General features: G+C 43.6%; 1 protein-coding gene across 2 annotated transcripts in view; it reads left to right on the plus strand.

Annotated features, from left to right (window-relative positions):
- Nucleotides 1-657: 657 nt before the first annotated feature.
- Nucleotides 658-24,033, plus strand: part of ube2w (ubiquitin-conjugating enzyme E2W (putative)) — a 45,603-nt gene continuing 22,227 nt past the window's right edge. Inside the window, 3 exon segments of one of the 2 annotated variants that reach the window (NM_001165151.1) lie at nucleotides 658-686; nucleotides 1,483-1,574; nucleotides 15,352-15,454. In NM_001165151.1, the coding sequence (NP_001158623.1) occupies nucleotides 672-686; nucleotides 1,483-1,574; nucleotides 15,352-15,454 (210 nt within the window). In that variant the 5' untranslated portion in view covers nucleotides 658-671. 2 annotated transcript variants of the gene reach the window in all.

Consider the following 24,033-nt stretch of genomic DNA (forward strand, 5'->3'; position numbering starts at 1 on the left):
TAACAACAGCATGGCAGCAGCACAACATAACAACAGCATGGCAGCAGCACATAACATGGTACAAACATTGTTGGGCAGAGACAACAGGACAAAGGGGCCCGTGAAGTGAAGAGAATATTCACAGCGAACACACTGGTTCATCCAGAGAAATCTATGTTCAGAATGAAAAATAACCATATCTGGGAATTTGTGCTAAAAAAATGTATCTCTGTGTGCTGACTGAGGTATGATTATCGTGTTGGTAGGCTGGCATTCAACAGCCTGTTGTTACAACCATCAATGCTCTTCACTGTTCCGCACATAAAATTGGTTATGATTTATCTCCAGGAAAATCTGTGGAATCTGAGAAACAGTTTGAAAGGGCCCTTTATTTCACTGACACTACTAGAGGTCATTGGCCTTCAGTTATCTTTTTTTCCCCCAACGCCGTGCTGGCTTGTCTCTAACCCCTCTGTGACACCGCCAATTCACATTTTCGATTAAACTGCGCTTACTCTGAATTCATTCGAGCATCTTTGGTTCTATTTTCTGTCCTCCGGACACAGTACTGGGAAGGGCAACACTGTTTTCAGTGCATTCATTTCTGTTTTGTTTTGTGAACACAACCCCCCCCCCAGCCCATGTGACGACATGAGGCCGTAGCGTCGTCCTGATGCAGGGGGGGTTCCATCATGGCGTCGATGCAGGTAAGACCTACTGACGGAGGATCCCTTTTCATCGGATATCTCCTTTTTTCCCCTCTCTCTTTCTTCCATTTGTTATTTCAAGTCAAGTGAACACATTATTTATTATTTTAATTGTATTATTATGTGTACTGATTTGTTTACTGTGTCACTTCGACGCCTGCACCTACCATCAATAGAATAAAACCCCCACTGCACCTGACACAGTGTGTTTTTAATAACTACCTATCGAGATAAAACGTTATGTGCTCCGTTGGAGACCGTCATTTGCGAGATTACCGGAAGAAAAATCTAGTTATGAGTGTAGTGACATGCCAGCCAGTAGCAGAACTAGCGAAACTGGATAGCGGACTAACGTTACGGTGGTTTGTCTATTTACGGTATGATGTAGTCGTCTGGCTGGGTAAACTTGTCTTGATATTCATTAGGTGGATTAACTAGTTTAATGATGTTACTTCTGCATTCCCTGAAACCTTATCCAGCTGAAACCCTAAATGTTCATATCCAACCCTCTAGTTGCTATCAAAGCCGATGGTAAACACTGCGTAGGCTGTACTAGCTGTAGTGTTAATAACACCGAGCTTTTTGATGTTCATCTTTAAATTAGACGACATTACGAGACATTCAGCTAGCTGTTAGTCTGTCTAGTTCATTGTCTAACAAGGGAAGTACTGACATCTTTGAGGATTGTGTCTCAGATCGGTCGCATCATGTTTACACGAGTAGTTTTCAACTAAAAAGACACCTCCTATTATTCTATTCCAGCTACAGCTGAAACGTGTGTTTTCTATCCTTACAGAAAAGGCTACAAAAGGAACTAATGGCTTTGCAAAATGATCCGCCCCCTGGAATGAAGCTCAATGAGAAAAGTGTCCAGAACACCATCACACAGTGAGTATACATCCAGTAGTATACACCCAATAGTATACACCCAATAGTATACATCCAGTAGTATACGCCCAGTAGTATACATCCAGTAGTATACACCCAGTAGTATACGCCCAGTAGTATACGCCCAGTAGTATACGCCCAATAGTATACACTCAGTAGTATACGCCCAGTAGTATACATCCAGTAGTATACATCCAGTAGTATACGCCCAATAGTATACACTCAGTAGTATACATCCAGTAGTATACATCCAGTAGTATACGCCCAGTAGTATACGCCCAGTAGTGTACGCCCAGTAGTATACACCCAATAGTATACACCCAATAGTATACATCCAGTAGTATACATCCAGTAGTATACATCCAGTAGTATACATCCAGTAGTGTACGCCCAGTAGAGTACGCCCAGTAGAGTACGCCCAGTAGTGTACGCCCAGTAGAGTACGCCCAGTAGTGTACGCCCAGTAGTGTACGCCCAGTAGTGTACGCCCAGTGTGTGTACGCCCAGTGTGTGTACATCGATAGTGTATACCCAGTAGTATACATCGATAGTGTACACCCAGTAGTGTACGCCCAGTAGTGTACGCCAGGATGCAGCTTGCTGAGGTATGTATACGCATAGTGAGTGTACATCCAGTAGTATACATCCAGTAGTATACACCCAGTAGTGTACACCCAGTAGTGTACACCCAGTAGTGTACGCCAGGATGCAGCTTGCTGAGGTATGTATACGCATAGTGAGTGTACATCCAGTAGTATACATCCAGTAGTATACACCCAGTAGTGTACACCCAGTAGTGTACACCCAGTAGTGTACGCCAGGATGCAGCTTGCTGAGGTATGTGGGTATTCATGTCTTGTTTTGTAACACATATCTATAGCGTTTCTCATTGCGAAGAACACGAACACACCAACTACCTGGTCAGTACTCATCAGTATGGACCTATACCTCATAGCTACACACATGCCAGGTACAGGTGGTTAGATATTTTGTACCGATGCGTTTAGGTTGCGTTCGTAAATAATTCACTCTGGCCATCTCGTTGCCAGTAACACATTTAGTGATTGATCCTAAAGATATCATGGAAACAGCCTAACCAGCTCTGCTAGGACGAGACAATGGTCAGAGGTGTTTTCTCGTTTGTCTGGAAGTAGCTAGCCAACGTTAGCTTGTTAGCATGGGTTCTTAAAATTCATTTGATTCGTCACATGCTTCGTAAACAACCGGTGTAGACCTACTAACTAGTGTGAGTGTAGTGAGGTTAGTATATCAGTGTAGTGTAGTGCGACAGTGTAGTGTAGTGCGACAGTGTAGTGAGGTTAGTATATCAGTGTAGTGTAGTGAGGTTAGTATATCAGTGTAGTGTAGTGAGGTTAGTATATCAGTGTAGAGTAGTGCGACAGTGTAGTGCGACAGTATAGTGCGACAGTATAGTGCGACAGTATAGTGCGACAGTATAGTGCGACAGTATAGTGCGACAGTGTAGTGTGACAGTGTAGTGCGACAGTGTAGTGTGTGTGACAGTGTAGTGCGACAGTGTAGTGAGTGTGACAGTGTAGTGTGTGCGACAGTGTAGTGCGAATGTGTAGTGCGACAGTGTAGTGTAGTGTGACAGTGTAGTGTGACAGTGTAGTGTGACAGTGTAGTGTGACAGTGTATTGCGAATGTGTAGTGCGACAGTGTGGTGCGACAGTGTAGTGTGACAGTTTAGTGCGACAGTGTAGTGCGACAGTGTAGTGCGACAGTGTAGTGCGACAGTGTAGTGTGTGTAACAGTGTAGTGTGACAGTTTAGTGCGAATGTGTAGTGCGACAGTGTAGTGTGACAGTGTAGTGTAGTGCGACAGTGTAGTGCGACAGTGTAGTGCGACAGTATAGTGTGTGTGACAGTGTAGTGTGACAGTGTAGTGTGTGTGACAGTGTACTGCGACAGTGTAGTGTAGTGTGACAGTAGTGTGACAGTGTACTGCCCGTTGCAGAGTGCTTTATTCTGTCTGTTTGCTCTAATGGATATTCACAGACTGACAGACGGACTGGTTTGGTTAGCGGCATGCCTCCTTGTTTTAGTTCAGACTGACAGACGGACTGGTTTGGTTAGCGGCATGCCTCCTTGTTTTAGTTCAGACTGACAGACGGACTGGTTTGGTTAGTGGCATGCCTCCTTGTTTTAGTTCACAGACTGACAGACGGACTGGTTTGGTTAGCGGCATGCCTCCTTGTTTTAGTTCAGACTGACAGACAGACTGGTTTGGTTAGTGGCATGCCTCCTTGTTTTAGTTCACAGACTGACAGACGGACTGGTTTGGTTAGTGGCATGCCTCCTTGTTTTAGTTCACAGACTGACAGACAGACTGGTTTGGTTAGTGGCATGCCTCCTTGTTTTAGTTCACAGACTGACAGACGGACTGGTTTGGTTAGTGGCATGCCTCCTTGTTTTAGTTCACAGACTGACAGACGGACTGGTTTGGTTAGCGGCATGCCTCCTTGTTTTAGTTCACAGACGGACAGACGGACTGGTTTGGTTAGTGGCATGCCTCCTTGTTTTAATTCACAGACTGACAGACGGACTGGTTTGGTTAGCGGCATGCCTCCTTGTTTTAGTTCAGACTGACAGACGGACTGGTTTGGTTAGTGGCATGCCTCCTTGTTTTAGTTCACAGACTGACAGACGGACTGGTTTGGTTAGCGGCATGCCTCCTTGTTTTAGTTCAGACTGACAGACGGACTGGTTTGGTTAGTGGCATGCCTCCTTGTTTTAGTTCACAGACTGACAGACGGACTGGTTTGGTTAGCGGCATGCCTCCTTGTTTTAGTTCACAGACTGACAGACAGACTGGTTTGGTTAGCCTCATGCCTCCTTGTTTTAGTTCACAGACTGACAGACGGACTGGTTTGGTTAGTGGCATGCCTCCTTGTTTTAGTTCACAGACTGACAGACGGACTGGTTTGGTTAGCGGCATGCCTCCTTGTTTTAGTTCACAGACTGACAGACGGACTGGTTTGGTTATCGGCATGCCTCCTTGTTTTAGTTAAGACTGACAGACGGACTGGTTTGGTTAGCGGCATGCCTCCTTGTTTTAGTTCACAGACTGACAGACGGACTGGTTTGGTTAGCGGCATGCCTCCTTTTAGTTCAGACTGACAGACGGACTGGTTTGGTTAGCGGCATGCCTCCTTGTTTTAGTTCACAGACTGACAGACGGACTGGTTTGGTTAGTGGCATGCCTCCTTGTTTTAGTTCACAGACTGACAGACGGACTGGTTTGGTTAGTGGCATGCCTCCTTGTTTTAGTTCACAGACTGACAGACGGACTGGTTTGGTTAGTGGCATGCCTCCTTGTTTTAGTTCACAGACTGACAGACGGACTTGTTTGGTTAGTGGCATGCCTCCTTGTTTTAGTTCACAGACTGACAGACGGACTGGTTTGGTTAGCGGCATGCCTCCTTGTTTTAGTTCACAGACTGACAGACAGACTGGTTTGGTTAGCGGCATGCCTCCTTGTTTTAGTTCACAGACTGACAGACGGACTGGTTTGGTTAGCGGCATGCCTCCTTGTTTTAGTTCACAGACTGACAGACGGACTGGTTTGGTTAGCGACATGCCTCCTTGTTTTAGTTCACAGACTGACAGATGGACTGGTTTGGTTAGCGGCATGCCTCCTTGTTTTAGTTCAGACTGACAGACGGACTGGTTTGGTTAGTGGCATGCCTCCTTGTTTTAGTTCACAGACTGACAGACGGACTGGTTTGGTTAGCGGCATGCCTCCTTTTTTTAGTTCACAGACTGACAGACAGACTGGTTTGGTTAGCCTCATGCCTCCTTGTTTTAGTTCACAGACTGACAGACGGACTGGTTTGGTTAGTGGCATGCCTCCTTGTTTTAGTTCACAGACTGACAGACGGACTGGTTTGGTTAGCGGCATGCCTCCTTGTTTTAGTTCACAGACTGACAGACGGACTGGTTTGGTTAGCGGCATGCCTCCTTGTTTTAATTCACAGACTGACAGACGGACTGGTTTGGTTAGTGGCATGCCTCCTTGTTTTAGTTCACAGACTGACAGACGGACTGGTTTGGTTAGTGGCATGCCTCCTTGTTTTAATTCACAGACTGACAGACGGACTGGTTTGGTTAGCGGCATGCCTCCTTGTTTTAATTCACAGACTGACAGACGGACTGGTTTGGTTAGTGGCATGCCTCCTTGTTTTAGTTCACAGACTGACAGACGGACTGGTTTGGTTAGTGGCATGCCTCCTTGTTTTAATTCACAGACTGACAGACAGACTGGTTTGGTTAGTGGCATGCCTCCTTGTTTTAGTTGCGTTTTGATGTCCTTCCCAGTAACAGCCATCCATTCTTGTCTGTTTCAAAACATTGGCTTCTGATATAATCTTTCTCCATGAGAAGCAGCACCCAAGCAAATCAATGGCGCCCGTGTGATTGAGTGCAAACAGAGATACGGTAGCATGTGTTAATGTTTAGTAGCTGTTGTTTATGGAACTGTGTGTGTGAGAGTGAGTTAGTACTCTCTGTCTCTAGATGTTGTTCCTGTCGTGGTGTTGTGGTTCGGGAGGAGGAAGGGAGGGCGACGTGGTGTTGTGGGTCAGTGTCTTTACACACAGCTGTATGATAGTAGCGTTAGATACCACGGTGTCATGACGTCGCCTGAGTGCGTGCTCCTCGGGCCAAAGTAAACAAGGAAAAGACCCATATTAAACTAGTTTAACCCTACCCCCCCCCCCCCCCCCCCCCCCCCATATTAAACTAGTTTAACCCTACCCCCCCCATATTAAACTAGTTTAACCCTACCCCCCCATATTAAACTAGTTTAACCCTAACCCCCCCCCCATATTAAACTAGTTTAACCCCCCCCCCATATTAAACTAGTTTAACCCTACCCCCCCCATATTAAACTAGTTTAACCCTACCCCCCCCATATTAAACTAGTTTAACCCTACCCCCCCCCCCCATATTAAACTAGTTTAACCGTCCCCCCCATATTAAACTAGTTTAACCCTACCCCCCCATTTTAAACTAGTTTAACCCTACCCCCCCATATTAACCTAGTTTAACCCTACCCCCCCCCCCATGTTAAACTAGTTTAACCCCCCCCCCATATTAAACTAGTTTAACCCTACCCCCCCATATTAACCTAGTTTAACCCTACCCCCCCCATTTTAAACTAGTTTAACCCTACCCCCCCATATTAACCTAGTTTAACCCTACCCCCCCCATATTAAACTAGTTTAACCCTACCCCCCCATATTAAACTAGTTTAACCCTACCCCCCCCCCCATATTAAACTAGTTTAACCCCCCCCCCATATTAAACTAGTTTAACCCTACCCCCCCCATATTAAACTAGTTTAACCCTACCCCCCCCATATTAAACTAGTTTAACCCTACCCCCCCCCCCCATATTAAACTAGTTTAACCGTCCCCCCCATATTAAACTAGTTTAACCCTACCCCCCCATTTTAAACTAGTTTAACCCTACCCCCCCATATTAACCTAGTTTAACCCTACCCCCCCCCCCATGTTAAACTAGTTTAACCCCCCCCCCCCATATTAAACTAGTTTAACCCTACCCCCCCATATTAACCTAGTTTAACCCTACCCCCCCCATTTTAAACTAGTTTAACCCTACCCCCCCATATTAACCTAGTTTAACCCTACCCCCCCCCCCCCCCCCCCCCCCCATGTTAAACTAGTTTAACCCCCCCCCCCCATATTAAACTAGTTTAACCCTACCCCCCCATATTAACCTAGTTTAACCCTACCCCCCCCCCCATATTAAACTAGTTTAACCCCCCCCCCCCCCCCCCCCCCCCCATATTAAACTAGTTTAACCTGCCCCACTCAAATTTCAAATTTCGTTGCCAGTAGTATAATGTAACATTGCAAATGTCATGTGTAAAGTAGTTTTTTTTTCATGTCTTCTTTTGGAACTAAACCTCCCTCCCTCTGCACTGCTTTGAACCACCTTTTGCTTCGTTGTTTTGGTGGTTTGGGCCTCATCTGCTCTGTCAGCAAAGTATTCCCATAGTTTGCTTCTGGAGCCAATTTTGTCAACAAGATGGAGGTATGTTTTCATTAGAAACCTTGCTGTCTACATTTACTCTCTCGCTTGCTCCTCAAAATTGGCCCGCTGTGTCAGCTGCATGCTGAAGTAGCCGGGCTAGTTTACGACTGAGATTCAGATAAATGACCTGACAGACCTGATCCTCTTAATCCTCGTATGATGCGAGACCCATTTTGACAGAAGCACTGAAAGTAACATAACTTCTAGAACAGTGCCGTTTTTCGTGTTCTAGTATAGGGAAAAAGTACAGAGGTTTCGGGATACCGTGCAACACTAGTCCAACAGTGTTGCTTCCCCTTTCTATGGCCGCCATATTGTTTCCATGTTATTGATGTAGCGTTACCATGGCGAATAACAACGTTCCTGTGAGCACAAAGCTATGTTAATAGCTGATAATATCAAATTTGAAATGTTTTTATCCTTTTGAAACTTTTGAGTGCCATGTTTACTGTACATTTTGTTGTGTTAAATGGGGTGGCAGGGTAGCCTAGTGGTTAGAGTGTTGGACTAATAACCGAAAGGTTTCATGTTCAAATCCCCGAGCTGTCGTTCTGCCCCTGAACAGGCAGTTAACCCACTGTTCCTAGGCCGTCATTGAAAATAAGAATTTGTTCTTAACTGACTTGCCTAGTTAAATGAAGGTAAAATAAAATAAAAAAATTCACTTGCTTTGGTAATGTAAATGTAAACTGACCAAAAGTATTATTCCAAAAGTTGATTTTGGAAAAAGACGCTCATCGACGTTCATAAGGAGTTGGTCCCCCCTTTGCCGCTCCACTCTTCTGGGAAGGCTTTCCACTAGATGCTGGAACGTTGCTGCTATAACAGCCTCCATTCTTCTGGGAAGACTTTCCACTAGATGTTGGAACGTTGCTGCTATAACAGCCTCCACTCTTCTGGGAAGACTTTCCACTAGATGTTGGAACGTTGCTGCTATAACAGCCTCCACTCTTCTGGGAAGGCTTTCCACTAGATGTTGGAACGTTGCTGCTATAACAGCCTCCACTCTTCTGGGAAGGCTTTCCACTAGATGTTGGAACGTTGCTGCTATAACAGCCTCCATTCTTCTGGGAAGACTTTCCACTAGATGTTGGAACGTTGCTGCTATAACAGCCTCCACTCTTCTGGGAAGACTTTCCACTAGATGTTGGAACGTTGCTGCTATAACAGCCTCCACTCTTCTGGGAAGACTTTCCACTAGATGTTGGAACGTTGCTGCTATAACAGCCTCCACTCTTCTGGGAAGGCTTTCCACTAGATGTTGGAACGTTGCTGCTATAACAGCCTCCATTCTTCTGGGAAGGCTTTCCACTAGATGTTGGAACGTTGCTGCTATAACAGCCTCCACTCTTCTGGGAAGGCTTTCCACTAGATGTTGGAACGTTGCTGCTATAACAGCCTCGATTCTTCTGGGAAGGCTTTCCACTAGATGTTGGAACGTTGCTGCTATAACAGCCTCCATTCTTCTGGGAAGGCTTTCCACTAGATGCTGGAACGTTGCTGCTATAACAGCCTCCATTCTTCTGGGAAGGCTTTCCACTAGATGTTGGAACATTGCTGCTATAACAGCCTCCACTCTTCTGGGAAGGCTTTCCACTAGATGTTGGAACGTTGCTGCTATAACAGCCTCCATTCTTCTGGGAAGGCTTTCCACTAGATGTTGGAACGTTGCTGCTATAACAGCCTCCATTCTTCTGGGAAGGCTTTCCACTAGATGTTGGAACGTTGCTGCTATAACAGCCTCCACTCTTCTGGGAAGGCTTTCCACTAGATGTTGGAACATTGCTGCTATAACAGCCTCCATTCTTCTGGGAAGGCTTTCCACTAGATGTTGGAACGTTGCTGCTATAACAGCCTCCACTCTTCTGGGAACACTTTCCACTCGATGTTGGAACGTTGCTACGGGGACTTGTTTCCATTCAGCCACGAGCGTTAGTGAGGTCGGGCGCTGACGTTGGGTCATTAGGCCCGGCTCGCAGTCACCGTTCCAATTGGTGGTTAAATAAAGGTCATTAGGCCCGGCTCGTAGTCACCGTTCCAATTGGTGGTTAAATAAAGGTCATTAGGCCCGGCTCGCAGTCACCTTTCCAATTGGTGGTTAAATAAAGGTGAGAAGAAAAACAAAAATTCATCCCAATGGCAAGTTCTTCCACACCGATCTTTTCAAACCATTGTCATGCCCAAACAGGAAAGGGTCTTCCCCAAACTGTTGCCACGAAGTTGGAAGCACAGAATTGTCTGGAATGTATGTATGCTGGAGCTTTAAGATTCTTCACTGGAACTAAGAGGCCTGAACCATTATAACAGCTCCTCAAGAGGCCTGGTCTAACAGTCGGCCAAAAGTTTCAAATGTGTGTGTTTGCTACTCCCACTAGATAAGCTTCTGCGTCTCTGTCTGTCTCTCTGTGTCTGTTTCTGTGTCTGTCTCTCACTCACTCTCTCTCTGTGTCTGTCTGTCTGTCTGTCTCTCTGTGTCTCTCTCTCTCTCTCTCTGTGTCTCTCACTCACTCTCTCTCTCTCTCTCTGTGTCTCTCTCTCTCTCTCTGTGTCTCTCTCTCTCTGTGTCTCTCTCTCTCCGTGTCTCTCTCTCTCTCTCTGTGTCTCTCTCACTCAGTCTGTCCTGTCTGTCCTGTCTGTCCTGTCTGTCTGTCTGTCTGTCTGTCTCGCTCTCTTTCCTCCTCAATTCAAGGGGCTTTATTGGCATGGGAAACATATGTTAACATTGCCAAAGCAAGTGAGGTAGATAATATATAAGTAGATAATAAACGAAAGTGAAAAGAACAATAGAAAGTAACAGTAAAACTTACTCCAAAAGAATAAATACATTTCAAATGTCATATTATGGGCAAATAGTTAAAAGTACAAAAGGGAAAATAAATAAACATAAATATGGGTTGTATTTACAATGGTGTTTGTTGTGGCAACAGGTCACAAATCTTGCTGCTGTGATGGCACACTGTGGTATTTCACCCAGTAGATATGGGAGTTTATCAAAATTGGATTTGTTTTCGAATTCTTTGTGGATCTGTGTAATCTGAGGGAAATATGTCTCTCTAATATGGTCATACATTGGGCAGGAGGTTAGGAAGTGCAGCTCAGTTTCCACCTCATTTTGTGGGCAGTGAGCACATAGCCTGTCTTCTCTTGAGAGCCAGGTTTGCCTGCGGCGGCCTTTCTCAATAGCAAGGCTATGCTCACTCAGTCTGTACATAGTCAAAGCTTTCCTTAAGTTTGGGTCAGTCACAGTGGTCAGGTTTTCTGCCACTGTGTACTCTCTGTTTGGGGCCAAATAGCATTCTAGTTTGTTCAGTTTTTTTGTAAATTCTTTCAAATGTGTCAAGTAATTATCTTTTTGTTTTCTCAATATTTGGTTGGGTCTAATATTGTTGCTGTCCTGGGGCTCTGTGGGGTGTGTTTGTGTTTGTGAACAGAGCCCCAGGACCAGCTTGCTTAGGGGACTCTTCTCCAGGTTTGTCTCTCTGTAGGTGATTGCATTGTTATGGAATCGCTTCCTTTTAGGTGGTTGTAGAATTTAACGGGTATTTTCTGGATTTGGATAATAATCGGGTATCGGCCTATGTCACGTTCGTTATAGCGTTGAGACCAAGGCGCAGCGTGATTTGAATACATCTTCTTTTAATGAAGGAAGAACACTGAACGAACTTGAAACAAAAACAACAAAACGAACGCGAAGCTATACAATAATAGTGCTGAAACAGGCAACTAAACATAGACAATAACCCACGAAATACCCAAGGAATATGGCTGCCTAAATATGGTTCCCAATCAGAGACAACGATAAACAGCTGCCTCTAATTGAGAACCAATCTAGGCAACCATAGACATACATAACACCTAGACTAGTGACCACCCATAGACATACATAACACCTAGACTAGTGACCACCCATAGACATACATAACACCTAGACTAGTGACCACCCATAGACATACATAACACCTAGACTAGTGACCACCCATAGACATACATAACACCTAGACTAGTAAACACCCATAGACATACAAAACCCCTAGACAGGAACAAAAACACATACATCACCCATGTCACACCCTGACCTCACCAAAACAATAAAGAAAACAAAGAATGCTAAGGTCAGGGCGTGACAGCATAATTCTGCTAATTCATTATTTGGTGTTTTACATTAACACAGGATATTTTTGCAGAATTCTGCATACAGAGTCTCAATTTGGTGTTTGTCCCATTTTGTGAGTTCTTGGTTGGTGAGCGGACCCCAGACCTCACAGACATAAAGGGCAATGGGTTCTGTAACTGATTCAAGTATTTTTCCGCCAGATCCTAATTGGTATGTTGAATTTTATTTTCCTTTTGATGGCATAGAAGGCTCTTCTTGCCTTGTCTCTCAGATCGTTCACAGCTTTGTGGAAGTTACCTGTGGCGCTGATCTTTAGGCCGAGGTACGTTGTTTGTGTTGCCTAGGGCAACGGTGTCTAGATGGAATTTGTATTTGTTGTCCTGGCAACTAGAACTTTTTTGGAACACCATTATTTTTGTCTTACTGAGATTTGCTGTCAGGGCCCAGGTCTGTCAGGGCCCAGGTCTGAACAGAATCTGTGCAGAAGATCTAGGTGCTGCTGTAGCCCCTCCTTGGTTGGGGACAGAAGCACCAGATCATCAGCAAACAGGAGACATTTGACCTCATATTCTAGTAGGGTGAGGCCGGGTGCTGCAGACTGTTCTAGTGCCCTCACCAATTCGTTCATATAGCAAAGCTGTCATCAAGGCAAAGGGTGGCTACTTTGAAGAATCTCAAATATAACATATATTTTTAGTAGCTTAACACTGTTTTGGTTACTACATGATTCCATATGTTTGTTATCTTATAGTTTTGATGTCTTCACTATTATTCTACAATGTAGAAAATAGTAAAAATTAAGAAAAACCCTTGAATGAGTAGGTGTTTAAACTTTTGTCTGGTACTGTACCCCACTTTGAAGAGGTTTGGTCTTACACTGCGTCCTTTTTTTTTGCTTTCTGTGTACATGTACATGGATTTTTATAATGTCAAATATTTGTTTCCCAAACCACTCCATCAATTTGTATAACCCTCATGCCAAATGAGTCTAAAGCTTTTTATTTTTTATTAACATGAGAAGACTTTGTTTTGTTTTGTGTGTTTGTCAGTTATGGTGTGCAGCAGGGTGAATACGTGGTCTGTCGTATGATAATTTGATAAAAACATTTTTTTGGTTGGAGGGTTTGTATTTTGTCCTGTAGTTCATTCAATGTAATTGGAGAATCCAGTGGGTTCTGGAATCCTGTGTGTTCTGGAATCCTGTGTGTTCTGGAATCCAGTGTGTTCTGGAATCCAGTGTGTTCTGGAATCCAGTGTGTTCTGGTAGTCTTTAATAGTTGATTCTAATGATTTGTATTTGATTATGTATATGTTTGCTGTTTGTTCTTTGTTATAGAGCTGAACAGATTGGAGAAGTGGTTCCTCCACACATCCCCATTTTGGATAGATAACTCTTTGTGTTATTCAATTAGTGTGTCTCTATATTTTTGAGTGAACGGGTTTCTCAATTTCTTTCTTTGGTTTTTGTATTCTTTGTCAAACCATTTGTCGTTGTTGTTTATTGTCTTCTGTTTTACTGTTTGACATGTTTAAATTGGATAGGGAAGCTGAGAGGTCAAATATACTGTTTAGATTGGATAGGGAAGCTGAGAGGTCAAATATACTGTTTAGATTGGATAGGGAAGCTGAGAGGTCAAATATACTGTTTAGATTGGATAGGGAAGCTGAGAGGTCAAATATACTGTTTAGATTGGATAGGGAAGCTGAGAGGTCAAATATACTGTTTAGATTGGATAGGGAAGCTGAGAGGTCAAATATACTGTTTAGATTGGATAGGGAAGCTGAGAGGTCAAATATACTGTTTAGATTGGATAGGGAAGCTGAGAGGTCAAATATACTGTTTAGATTGGATAGGGAAGCTGAGAGGTCAAATATACTGTTTAGATTGGATAGGGAAGCTGAGAGGTCAAATATACTGTTTAGATTGGATAGGGAAGCTGAGAGGTCAAATATACTGTTTAGATTGGATAGGGAAGCTGAGAGGTCAAATATACTGTTTAGATTGGATAGGGAAGCTGAGAGGTCAAATATACTGTTTATATTTGATAGGGAAGCTGAGAGGTCAAATATACTGTTTAGATTGGATAGGGAAGCTGAGAGGTCAAATATACTGTTTAGATTTGATAGGGAAGCTGAGAGGTCAAATATACTGTTTAGATTGGATAGGGAAGCTGAGAGGTCAAATATACTGTTTAGATTGGATAGGGAAGCTGAGAGGTCAAATATACTGTTTAGATTGGATAGGGAAGCTGAGAGGTCAAATATACTGTTTAGATTAGATAGGGAAGCTGAGAGGTCAAATATACTGTTTAGATTTGATAGGGAAGCTGAGAGGTCAAATATACTGTTTAGATTGGATAGGGAAGCTGAGAGGTCAAATATACTGTTTAGATTTGATAGGGAAGCTGAGAGGTCAAATCTACTGTTTAGATGTTCTACTGCCAAGTTCACACCTTCACTATTACAGTGAAACATTTTGTCCAGGAAGTTTTCTAGAAGGGATTGAATTCGTTGTTCCATAATTGTTTTTTGGTCGGTTTCCACACTACTTTCCTTCCATCTATGAATGTCTTAATATTATTCAGTTCCTTTGTACATGCCCAGCGTCCGACAGAGCTGCAGGAGTTGTGACCCGTTTGGGTTGGATGGAGAAGCTGTCTTCATTAAAGTATGGGGATTCTAGTGGGGGGGGGGAAATAGGTAGCACACAGGAGGACATTTTTCTCTGTTGAGAGAATTTCATTTTGAATTTCTAGCCAAATGTAAAATGTTTCTGTTTTGATTAATTTAATGGAGTGAGTTAGGTCTGCTCTATAACACATTAGCATACCCCCTGAGTCTCTTCCCTGTTTCACACCTGGTAGTGTGGTGAATGGGACTACCAGCTCTCTATAACCTAGAGGGCAACCAGTAGGTCCGTCTCCTCTATACCAGGTTTCTTGTAGGATGACAATGTCTGTATTTCTGATTTCTTTGTTGAAGTCCAGGTTCCTGCTCTTTAGGCCAAAGGCAGATGATCTCAGACCTGGGATATCCCAGGATGAGATGGTGAAGGCTTTGTGTTCCATAAAGGCAGATGATCTCAGGCCTTGGATATTCTAGAATGAGACAATGAAGGCTTTGTGTTCCATAAAGTGTCCAATGTTGTTAAGTCTTGTGGTTTGGCCTCAGGCCAGTAAGTGTGAGCTGAGCCTGCTGCGCATCTGGTACATGCCATTGGCTGGGGCGAGTGTAAGAGTGGGGCTTGAGCCTGTTTGCCTGCTCGGGGCTTGGGCCTGTTTGCCTGCTCACGGCCTGGGCGTATGTGTGTGACTTTCATGTCGAGGCCCTCTTTGCGAGAGTGGGGGGGGGGGCGGGCATAGGTCTGATCTGAGGGGGCCTGAATGGGGTGTGGGATGAGCAACCAAAGAAAGTGTTAAACATATCTTGATATTCTCTCAACATGGTATAGGGTAGATGGACCCGCTGGTTGCCCTCTAGGTTACAGAGAGCTGGTAGTCCCAATCCAGGTGTGTCCAAACCTTTTGACTAGTACTGTTTGTGTATATATTTTAATATATTAATATCTTCTCCCTTTTTCATCCAGGTGGATTGTAGATATGGAAGGAGCCACGGGCACGCTCTACGAAGGAGAGAAATTTCAGCTGCTTTTCAAATTCAGTAGTCGGTATCCTTTCGATTCACCTCAGGTAAGTAGCTAGCTAGCCTAGCGCTTCCTCATTAATAAATAGTCACGTATATTTCTGTTGAATCCGTTAGCTAGGACACTCAATGACACAAGATCCATGCTCTGTCAGTAGGCTGGCTGAGTGGGTATGTTGCTTAGTAACAGGTAATTTGGCTGAGTGGGTATGTTGTTTAGTAACAGGTCATTTGGCTGATTGGGTATGTTGCTTAGTGACAGGTCATTTGGCAGAGTGGATATGTTGCTTAGTAACAGGTAATTTGGCTGAGTGGGTATGTTGTTTAGTAACAGGTCATTTGGCTGAGTGGGTATGTTGCTTAGTAACAGGTCATTTGGCTGAGTGGGTATGTTGCTTAGTAACAGGTCATTTGGCTGAGTGGGTATGTTGCTTAGTAACAGGTAATCTGGCTGATTGCGTACGTTGCTTAGTGACAGGTCATTTGGCAGAGTGGGTATGTTGCTTAGTAACAGGTAATTTGGCTGAGTGGGTATGTTGCTTAGTAACAGGTAATTTGGCTGAGTGGGTATGTTGCTCAGTAACAGGTAATTTGGCTGAGGTGGTATGTTGCTTAGTAACAGGTCATTTGGCTGAGTGGGTATGTTGCTTAGTAACAGGTAATTTGGCTGAGTGGGTATGTTGCTTAGTAACAGGTAATTTGGCTGAGTGGGTATGTTGCTTAGTAACAGGTCATTTGGCTGAGTGGGTATGTTGCTTAGTAACAGGTCATTTGGCTTAGTATAGAGAGGGTTCCAGTCTACTGGTCTGATGAAGAGGGTGGATATCATTCTGTAAGGTAGAGAGGGTTCCAGTCTGATGAAGAGGGTGGATATCATTCTGTAAGGTAGAGAGGGTTCCAGTCTGATGAAGAGGATGGATATCATTCTGTAAGATAGAGAGGGTTCCAGTCTAATGAAGAGGGTGGATATAATTCTGTAAGGTAGAGAGGGTTCCAGTCTAATGAAGAGGGTGGATATCATTCTGTAAGGTAGAGAGGGTTCCAGTCTAATGAAGAGGGTGGATATCATTCTGTAAGGTAGAGAGGGTTCCAGTCTACTGGTCTGATGAAGAGGGTGGATATCATTCTGTAAGGTAGAGAGGGTGCTGTAACCATAGCCTAGCAAGTAGTAAACTGACTTGAGGTCAGTGCACTTAGAGGATCGATGTTAGCTATATTATAATATTATAATGCCATTTAGCAGATTATTTTATCCAAAGAAGCTTACAGTCATGAGTAGGCATCAAGCAGGTATAGTGTTTGTGATTTCACTTTGACTTGTGGTTTTGATACAGTACCGTACTTTCATGTGGAGCAATATCCTTTACATGGTTTTCCACCTTTTAGTGTTCTCTCCCCTGGGTCATGTTCTCTCCCCTGGGTCATGTTCTCTCCCCTGGGTCATGTTCTCTCCCCTGGGTCATGTTCTCTCCCCTGGGTCATGTTCTCTCCCCTGGGTCATGTTCTCTCCCCTTCTCTCCCCTGGGTCATGTTCTCTCCCCTGGGTCATGTTCTCTCCCCTGGGTCATGTTCTCTCCCCTTCTCTCCCCTGGGTCATGTTCTCTCCCCTGGGTCATGTTCTCTCCCCTGGGTCATGTTCTCTCCCCTGGGTCATGTTCTCTCCCCTTCTCTCCCCTGGGTCATGTTCTCTCCCCTGGGTCATGTTCTCTCCCCTGGGTCATGTTCTCTCCCCTGGGTCATGTTCTCTCCCCTGGGTCATGTTCTCTCCCCTTCTCTCCCCTGGGTCATGTTCTCTCCCCTTCTCTCCCCTGGGTCATGTTCTCTCCCCTGGGTCATGTTCTCTCCCCTGGGTCATGTTCTCTCCCCTGGGTCATGTTCTCTCCCCTGGGTCATGTTCTCTCCCCTTCTCTCCCCTGGGTCATGTTCTCTCCCCTTCTCTCCCCTGGGTCATGTTCTCTCCCCTGGGTCATGTTCTCTCCCCTGGGTCATGTTCTCTCCCCTGGGTCATGTTCTCTCCCCTGGGTCATGTTCTCTCCCCTTCTTTCCCCTGGGTCATGTTCTCTCCCCTGGGTCATGTTCTCTCCCCTGGGTCATGTTCTCTCCCCTGGGTCATGTTCTCTCCCCTGGGTCATGTTCTCTCCCCTGGGTCATGTTCTCCCCCCTGGGTCATGTTCTCTCCCCTTCTCTCCCCTGGGTCATGTTCTCTCCCCTGGGTCATGTTCTCTCCCCTTCTCTCCCCTGGGTCATGTTCTCTCCCCTTCTCTCCCCTGGGTCATGTTCTCCCCCCTGGGTCATGTTCTCTCCCTTGGGTCATGTTCTCTCCCCTTCTCTCCCCTGGGTCATGTTCATTTATTCTAGAACTCACTCCCCTGGGTCATGTTCTCTCCCCTGGGTCATGTTCTCTCCCCTGGGTCATGTTCTCTCCCCTGGGTCATGTTCTCTCCCCTGGGTCATGTTCATTTATTCTAGAACTCACTCCCCTGGGTCATATTAATATTAATTTATTCTAGAACTCACTCCCCTGGATCATACTAATTTATTCTAGAACTCACTCCCCTGGATCATATTAATATTAATTTATTCTAGAACTCACTCCCCTGGATCATACTAATTTATTCTAGAACTCACTCCCCTGGATCATACTAATTTATTCTAGAACTCACTCCCCTGGATCATATTAATTTATTCTAGAACTCACTCCCCTGGATCATATTATTTTATTATAGAACTCACTCCCCTGGATCATACTAATTTATTCTAGAACTCACTCCCCTGGATCATACTAATTTATTCTAGAAGTCACTCCCGTGGATCATACTAATTTATTCTAGAACTCACTCCCCTGGATCATATTAATTTATTCTAGAACTCACTCCCCTGGATCATATTATTTTATTATAGAACTCACTCCCCTGGATCATACTAATTTATTCTAGAACTCACTCCCCTGGATCATACTAATTTATTCTAGAAGTCACTCCCGTGGATCATACTAATTTATTCTAGAACTCACTCCCCTGGATCATACTAATTTATTCTAGAACTCACTCCCCTGGATCATATTAATTTATTCTAGAACTCACTCCCCTGGATCATATTATTTTATTATAGAACTCACTCCCCTGGATCATACTAATTTATTCTAGAAGTCACTCCCCTGGATCATATTATTTTATTCTAGAACTCACTCCCCTGGATCATATTATTTTATTATAGAACTCACTCCCCTGGATCATACTAATTTATTCTAGAAGTCACTCCCCTGGATCATATTATTTTATTCTAGAACTCACTCCCCTGGATCATATTATTTTATTATAGAACTCACTCCCCTGGATCATATTATTTTATTATAGAACTCACTCCCCTGGATCATACTAATTTATTCTAGAACTCACTCTCCTGGATCATATTAATATTAATTCATTCTAGAACTCACTCCCCTGGATCATACTAATTTATTCTAGAACTCACTCTCCTGGATCATATTAATATTAATTCATTCTAGAACTCACTCCCCTGGATCATACTAATTTATTCTAGAAGTCACTCCCGTGGATCATACTAATTTATTCTAGAACTCACTCCCCTGGGTCATATTAATTTATTATAGAACTCACTACCCTGGATCATATTAATTTATTCTAGAACTCACTCCCCTGGATCATACTAATTTATTCTAGAACTCACTCCCCTGGATCATATTAATATTAATTTATTCTAGAACTCATCCCCCTGGATCATACTAATTTATTCTAGAACTCACTCCCCTGGATCATATTAATTTATTCTAGAACTCACTCCCCTGGATCATACTAATTTATTCTAGAACTCACTCCCCTGGATCATATTAATATTAATTTATTCTAGAACTCATCCCCCTGGATCATACTAATTTATTCTAGAACTCACTCCCCTGGATCATATTAATTTATTCTAGAACTCACTCTCCTGGGTCATATTAATATTAATTTATTCTAGAACTCACTCCCCTGGATCATATTAATATTAATTTATTCTAGAACTCACTCTCCTGGATCATATTAATATTAATTCATTCTAGAACTCACTACCCTGGATCATGTTAATTTATTCTAGAACTCACTACCCTGGATCATACTAATTTATTCTAGAACTCACTACCCTGGATCATACTAATTTATTCTAGAACTCACTCCCCTGGATCATACTAATTTATTCTAGAACTCACTACCCTGGATCATACTAATTTATTCTAGAACTCACTCCCCTGGATCATACTAATTTATTCTAGAACTCACTCCCCTGGATCATATTAATATTAATTTATTCTAGAACTCACTCTCCTGGATCATATTAATATTAATTCATTCTAGAACTCACTACCCTGGATCATACTAATTTATTCTAGAACTCACTACCCTGGATCATACTCATTTATTCTAGAACTCACTCCCCTGGATCATATTAATATTAATTTATTCTAGAACTCACTCTCCTGGATCATATTAATATTAATTCATTCTAGAACTCACTACCCTGGATCATGTTAATTTATTCTAGAACTCACTACCCTGGATCATACTAATTTATTCTAGAACTCACTACCCTGGATCATACTAATTTATTCTAGAACTCACTCCCCTGGATCATACTAATTTATTCTAGAACTCACTACCCTGGATCATACTAATTTATTCTAGAACTCACTCCCCTGGATCATACTAATTTATTCTAGAACTCACTCCCCTGGATCATATTAATATTAATTTATTCTAGAACTCACTCTCCTGGATCATATTAATATTAATTCATTCTAGAACTCACTACCCTGGATCATACTAATTTATTCTAGAACTCACTACCCTGGATCATACTAATTTATTCTAGAACTCACTCCCCTGGATCATATTAATATTAATTTATTCTAGAACTCACTCTCCTGGATCATATTAATATTAATTCATTCTAGAACTCACTACCCTGGATCATACTAATTTATTCTAGAACTCACTACCCTGGATCATACTAATTTATTCTAGAACTCACTACCCTGGATCATACTAATTTATTCTAGAACTCACTCCCCTGGATCATACTAATTTAATCTAGAACTCACTACCCTGGATCATACTAATTTATTCTAGAACTCACTCCCCTGGATCATATTAATTTATTCTAGAACTCACTCCTCTGGATCATACTAATATTAATTTATTGGTGGCTCATAATTGGATACTGACCTAGGACACAGTGGAGACAGATCTCTCTCCAGCTTTCTCTCTCTCTCGCACTCTCTCTCTCACCCTGCCTCTCTCTCTCTCACCCTACCTCTCTCTCTCTCTCACCCTGCCTCTCTCTCTCTCTCACCCTGCCTCTCTCTCTCTCACCCTGCCTCTCTCTCTCTCACCCTGCCTCTCTCTCTCTCTCTCTCTCTCGCTGCCTCTCTCTCTCTCTCGCTGCCTCTCTCTCTCTCTCACGCTGCCTCTCTCTCTCTCACGCTGCCTCTCTCTCTCTCACGCTGCCTCTCTCTCTCACGCTGCCTCTCTCTCTCTCACGCTGCCTCTCTCTCTCTCACGCTGCCTCTCTCTCTCTCACGCTGCCTCTCTCTCTCTCACCCTGCCTCTCTCTCTCTCACGCTGCCCCTCTCTCTCTCTCACGCTGCCCCTCTCTCTCTCTCACGCTGCCCCTCTCTCTCTCTCACGCTGCCTCTCTCTCTCTCTCACGCTGCCTCTCTCTCTCTCTCTCTCACGCTGCCTCTCTCTCTCTCTCTCTCACGCTGCCTCTCTCTCTCTCTCTCTCACGCTGCCTCTCTCTCTCTCTCTCTCACGCTGCCTCTCTCTCTCTCTCTCACGCTGCCTCTCTCTCTCTCTCACGCTGCCTCTCTCTCACGCTGCCTCTCTCTCACGCTGCCTCTCTCTCTCTCTCACGCTGCCTCTCTCTCTCTCTCACGCTGCCTCTCTCTCTCTCTCACGCTGCCTCTCTCTCTCTCACGCTGCCTCTCTCTCTCTCACGCTGCCCCTCTCTCTCACGCTGCCCCTCTCTCTCTCACGCTGCCCCTCTCTCTCTCTCACGCTGCCCCTCTCTCACGCTGCCCCTCTCTCACGCTGCCCCTCTCTCACGCTGCCTCTCTGTCTCTCTCTCTCTCACGCTGCCTCTCTCTCTCTCTCTCACGCTGCCTCTCTCTCTCTCTCACGCTGCCTCTCTCTCTCTCTCACGCTGCCTCTCTCTCTCTCTCACGGTGTCTCTCTCTCACGGTGTCTCTCTCTCACGGTGTCTCTCTCTCACGCTGCCTCTCTCTCTCTCTCTCACGCTGCCTCTCTCTCTCTCTCACGCTGCCTCTCTCTCTCTCTCACGCTGCCTCTCTCTCTCTCTCACGGTGTCTCTCTCTCACGGTGTCTCTCTCTCACGGTGTCTCTCTCTCACGGTGTCTCTCTCTCACGCTGCCTCTCTCTCTCACGCTGCCTCTCTCTCTCACGCTGCCTCTCTCTCTCACTGGCTCTCTCTCTCACCCTGCCTCTCTCTCTCTCTCACCCTGCCTCTCTCTCTCTCTCACGCTGCCTCTCTCTCTCACGCTGTCTCTCTCAATTCAATTCAATTCAAGGGGCTTTATTGGCATGGGAAACGTGTTAACATTGCCAAAGCAAGTGAGGTAGCTAATATACAAAAGTGAAATAAACAATACAAATTAACAGTAAACATTACACATACAGAAGTTTCAAAACTCTCTCTTTCTCTCTCTCTCTCTCTCTCTCTCTAGCTGTCTCTCTCTCTCTCTCTCAAATTCAAATTCAAGCTGCTTTATTGGCATGAAAAACATTGTGTCAATATTGCCAAAGCAACAATGTATACAATATACATTGTAACAAAATTATAAATGATAGCAAATAATAATATAAAATTGTAGTAAATAATAATACAAAATTAAATACAAAAATAATAACAATAAAATGGTAACAGTCTACAGTAAACATTAATAATTATAGTAATAACAATAATAGTAATAATAAGTAAGTTACTGTTTACTATGCAGATGTTATTATTCAGTGTCCCTCAGGCTATGGCAGGAAAATACATATTTGGCTGCAAGAGGAGCCATTGCTCCTTCGCCCATGAGTATTCTTAGTTTTTCCTCTTGGTTCAATTTGTAAAAATTTGGAATATATGTAGTCATTTCTGTGAATAATGAATCTCTTTGTGAGGAATATTTATCACAGTAAAGGAGAAAGTGCATCTCTGTCTCTACCTCCCCTGTCATGCAGTGACCACATACACGCTCCTCTTTGGGTAGCCATGTCTTTTTATGTCTGCCGGTTTCTATTGCCAATCGGTGGTCACTCAGCCTGTACTTGGTAAGGATCTGTCTCTGCTTCGTATCTCTGACAGAGTAGAGATAATCAGCCAATTCATATTCTCTGTTTAGGGTCAGATAGCAATTTAGTCGGCTTTGGGATTTTGTTTCGTTTTTCCAGTATTGTAAATATGATTCCTTTGATTGGTTCATGATTTTGCTTATTGGAATTCTTTCTTTTGAAGCAGTGCTGGCGTCAGCTTGGTTGGTGAGGTCCAACACCATCTGACTGAGAGGGCTCGTTTCTGGGCTCAGCTCTTGGGCTTGAAGTGCTTTAAATTGCAGACTCGAATTTGGACTTGAATTTAGATGTAGCCAAAATTTTAATGATCTTTTCTGTATTTTCATTATTACTGGAAAACGGCCCAATTCTGCCCTACATGCATTAGTTGGTGTATTTCTCTGGACTTGTAGAATTTTCCGACAGAATTCTGCATGTAGGGCTTCAATTGGATGTTTGTCCCACATTTTAAAATCCAGTTTATTGAGTGGCCCCCAAACCTCACTTCCATAAAGTGCTATTGGTAGGATTACACTGTCAAATATTTTAGTCCAAATTCTAATTGGGATGTTGATTTTGAATAATTTCATTTTTATTGCATACATTGCTCTGCGGGCTTTTTCTTTGAGTGCCTTCACTGCCATATTAAAGTTTCCCGATGCAGATATGGTCAGACCAAGGTAGGTGTAATTTTTTGTGTGTTCAATTAAGGTGTTGTTCAGGGTGAATTTACATTTGTGTTTCTGACATCTGGGTTTTTTTTGGAAAATCATGATTTTAGTTTTTTGGAAATTTACTGCCAGGGCCCAATTATGGCAATATTGCTCCAGAATATTAATGTTTTGTTGAAGACCTTCTTTGGTTGGTGATAGAAGTACCAAGTCATCAGCATATAGCAGGTATTTCACCTCTGTGTCAAATAGTGTGAGTCCTGGGGCTGGAGATTGGTCCAACATGTCTGCTAATTCATTGATATAAATGTTGAAAAGATTTGGACTCAAATTGCAGCCTTGTCTCACACCTCGACATTGTGAAAAAAATTCTGTTCTTTGGTTTTTGATTTTTATTGCACACTTGTTTTCTGTGTACATACATTTTATTAAGTCATACACCTTACCACCAAGCCCACTTTGTAGAATTTTGTAGAATAGCCCTTCGTGCCAAATCGAATCAAATGCTTTTTTAAAGTCAATAAAGCAAGCAAAGATTTTGCCCTCTTTTTTTTGGTGGACGTGTTTATTAATTAGTGTGTGTAAGGTGTATATATGGTCAGTAGTGCGATGGTTAGGGAGAAA

Source organism: Oncorhynchus mykiss, chromosome 15 (assembly GCF_013265735.2).
Source record: "Oncorhynchus mykiss isolate Arlee chromosome 15, USDA_OmykA_1.1, whole genome shotgun sequence".
Classification (NCBI taxonomy): domain Eukaryota; kingdom Metazoa; phylum Chordata; class Actinopteri; order Salmoniformes; family Salmonidae; genus Oncorhynchus; species Oncorhynchus mykiss.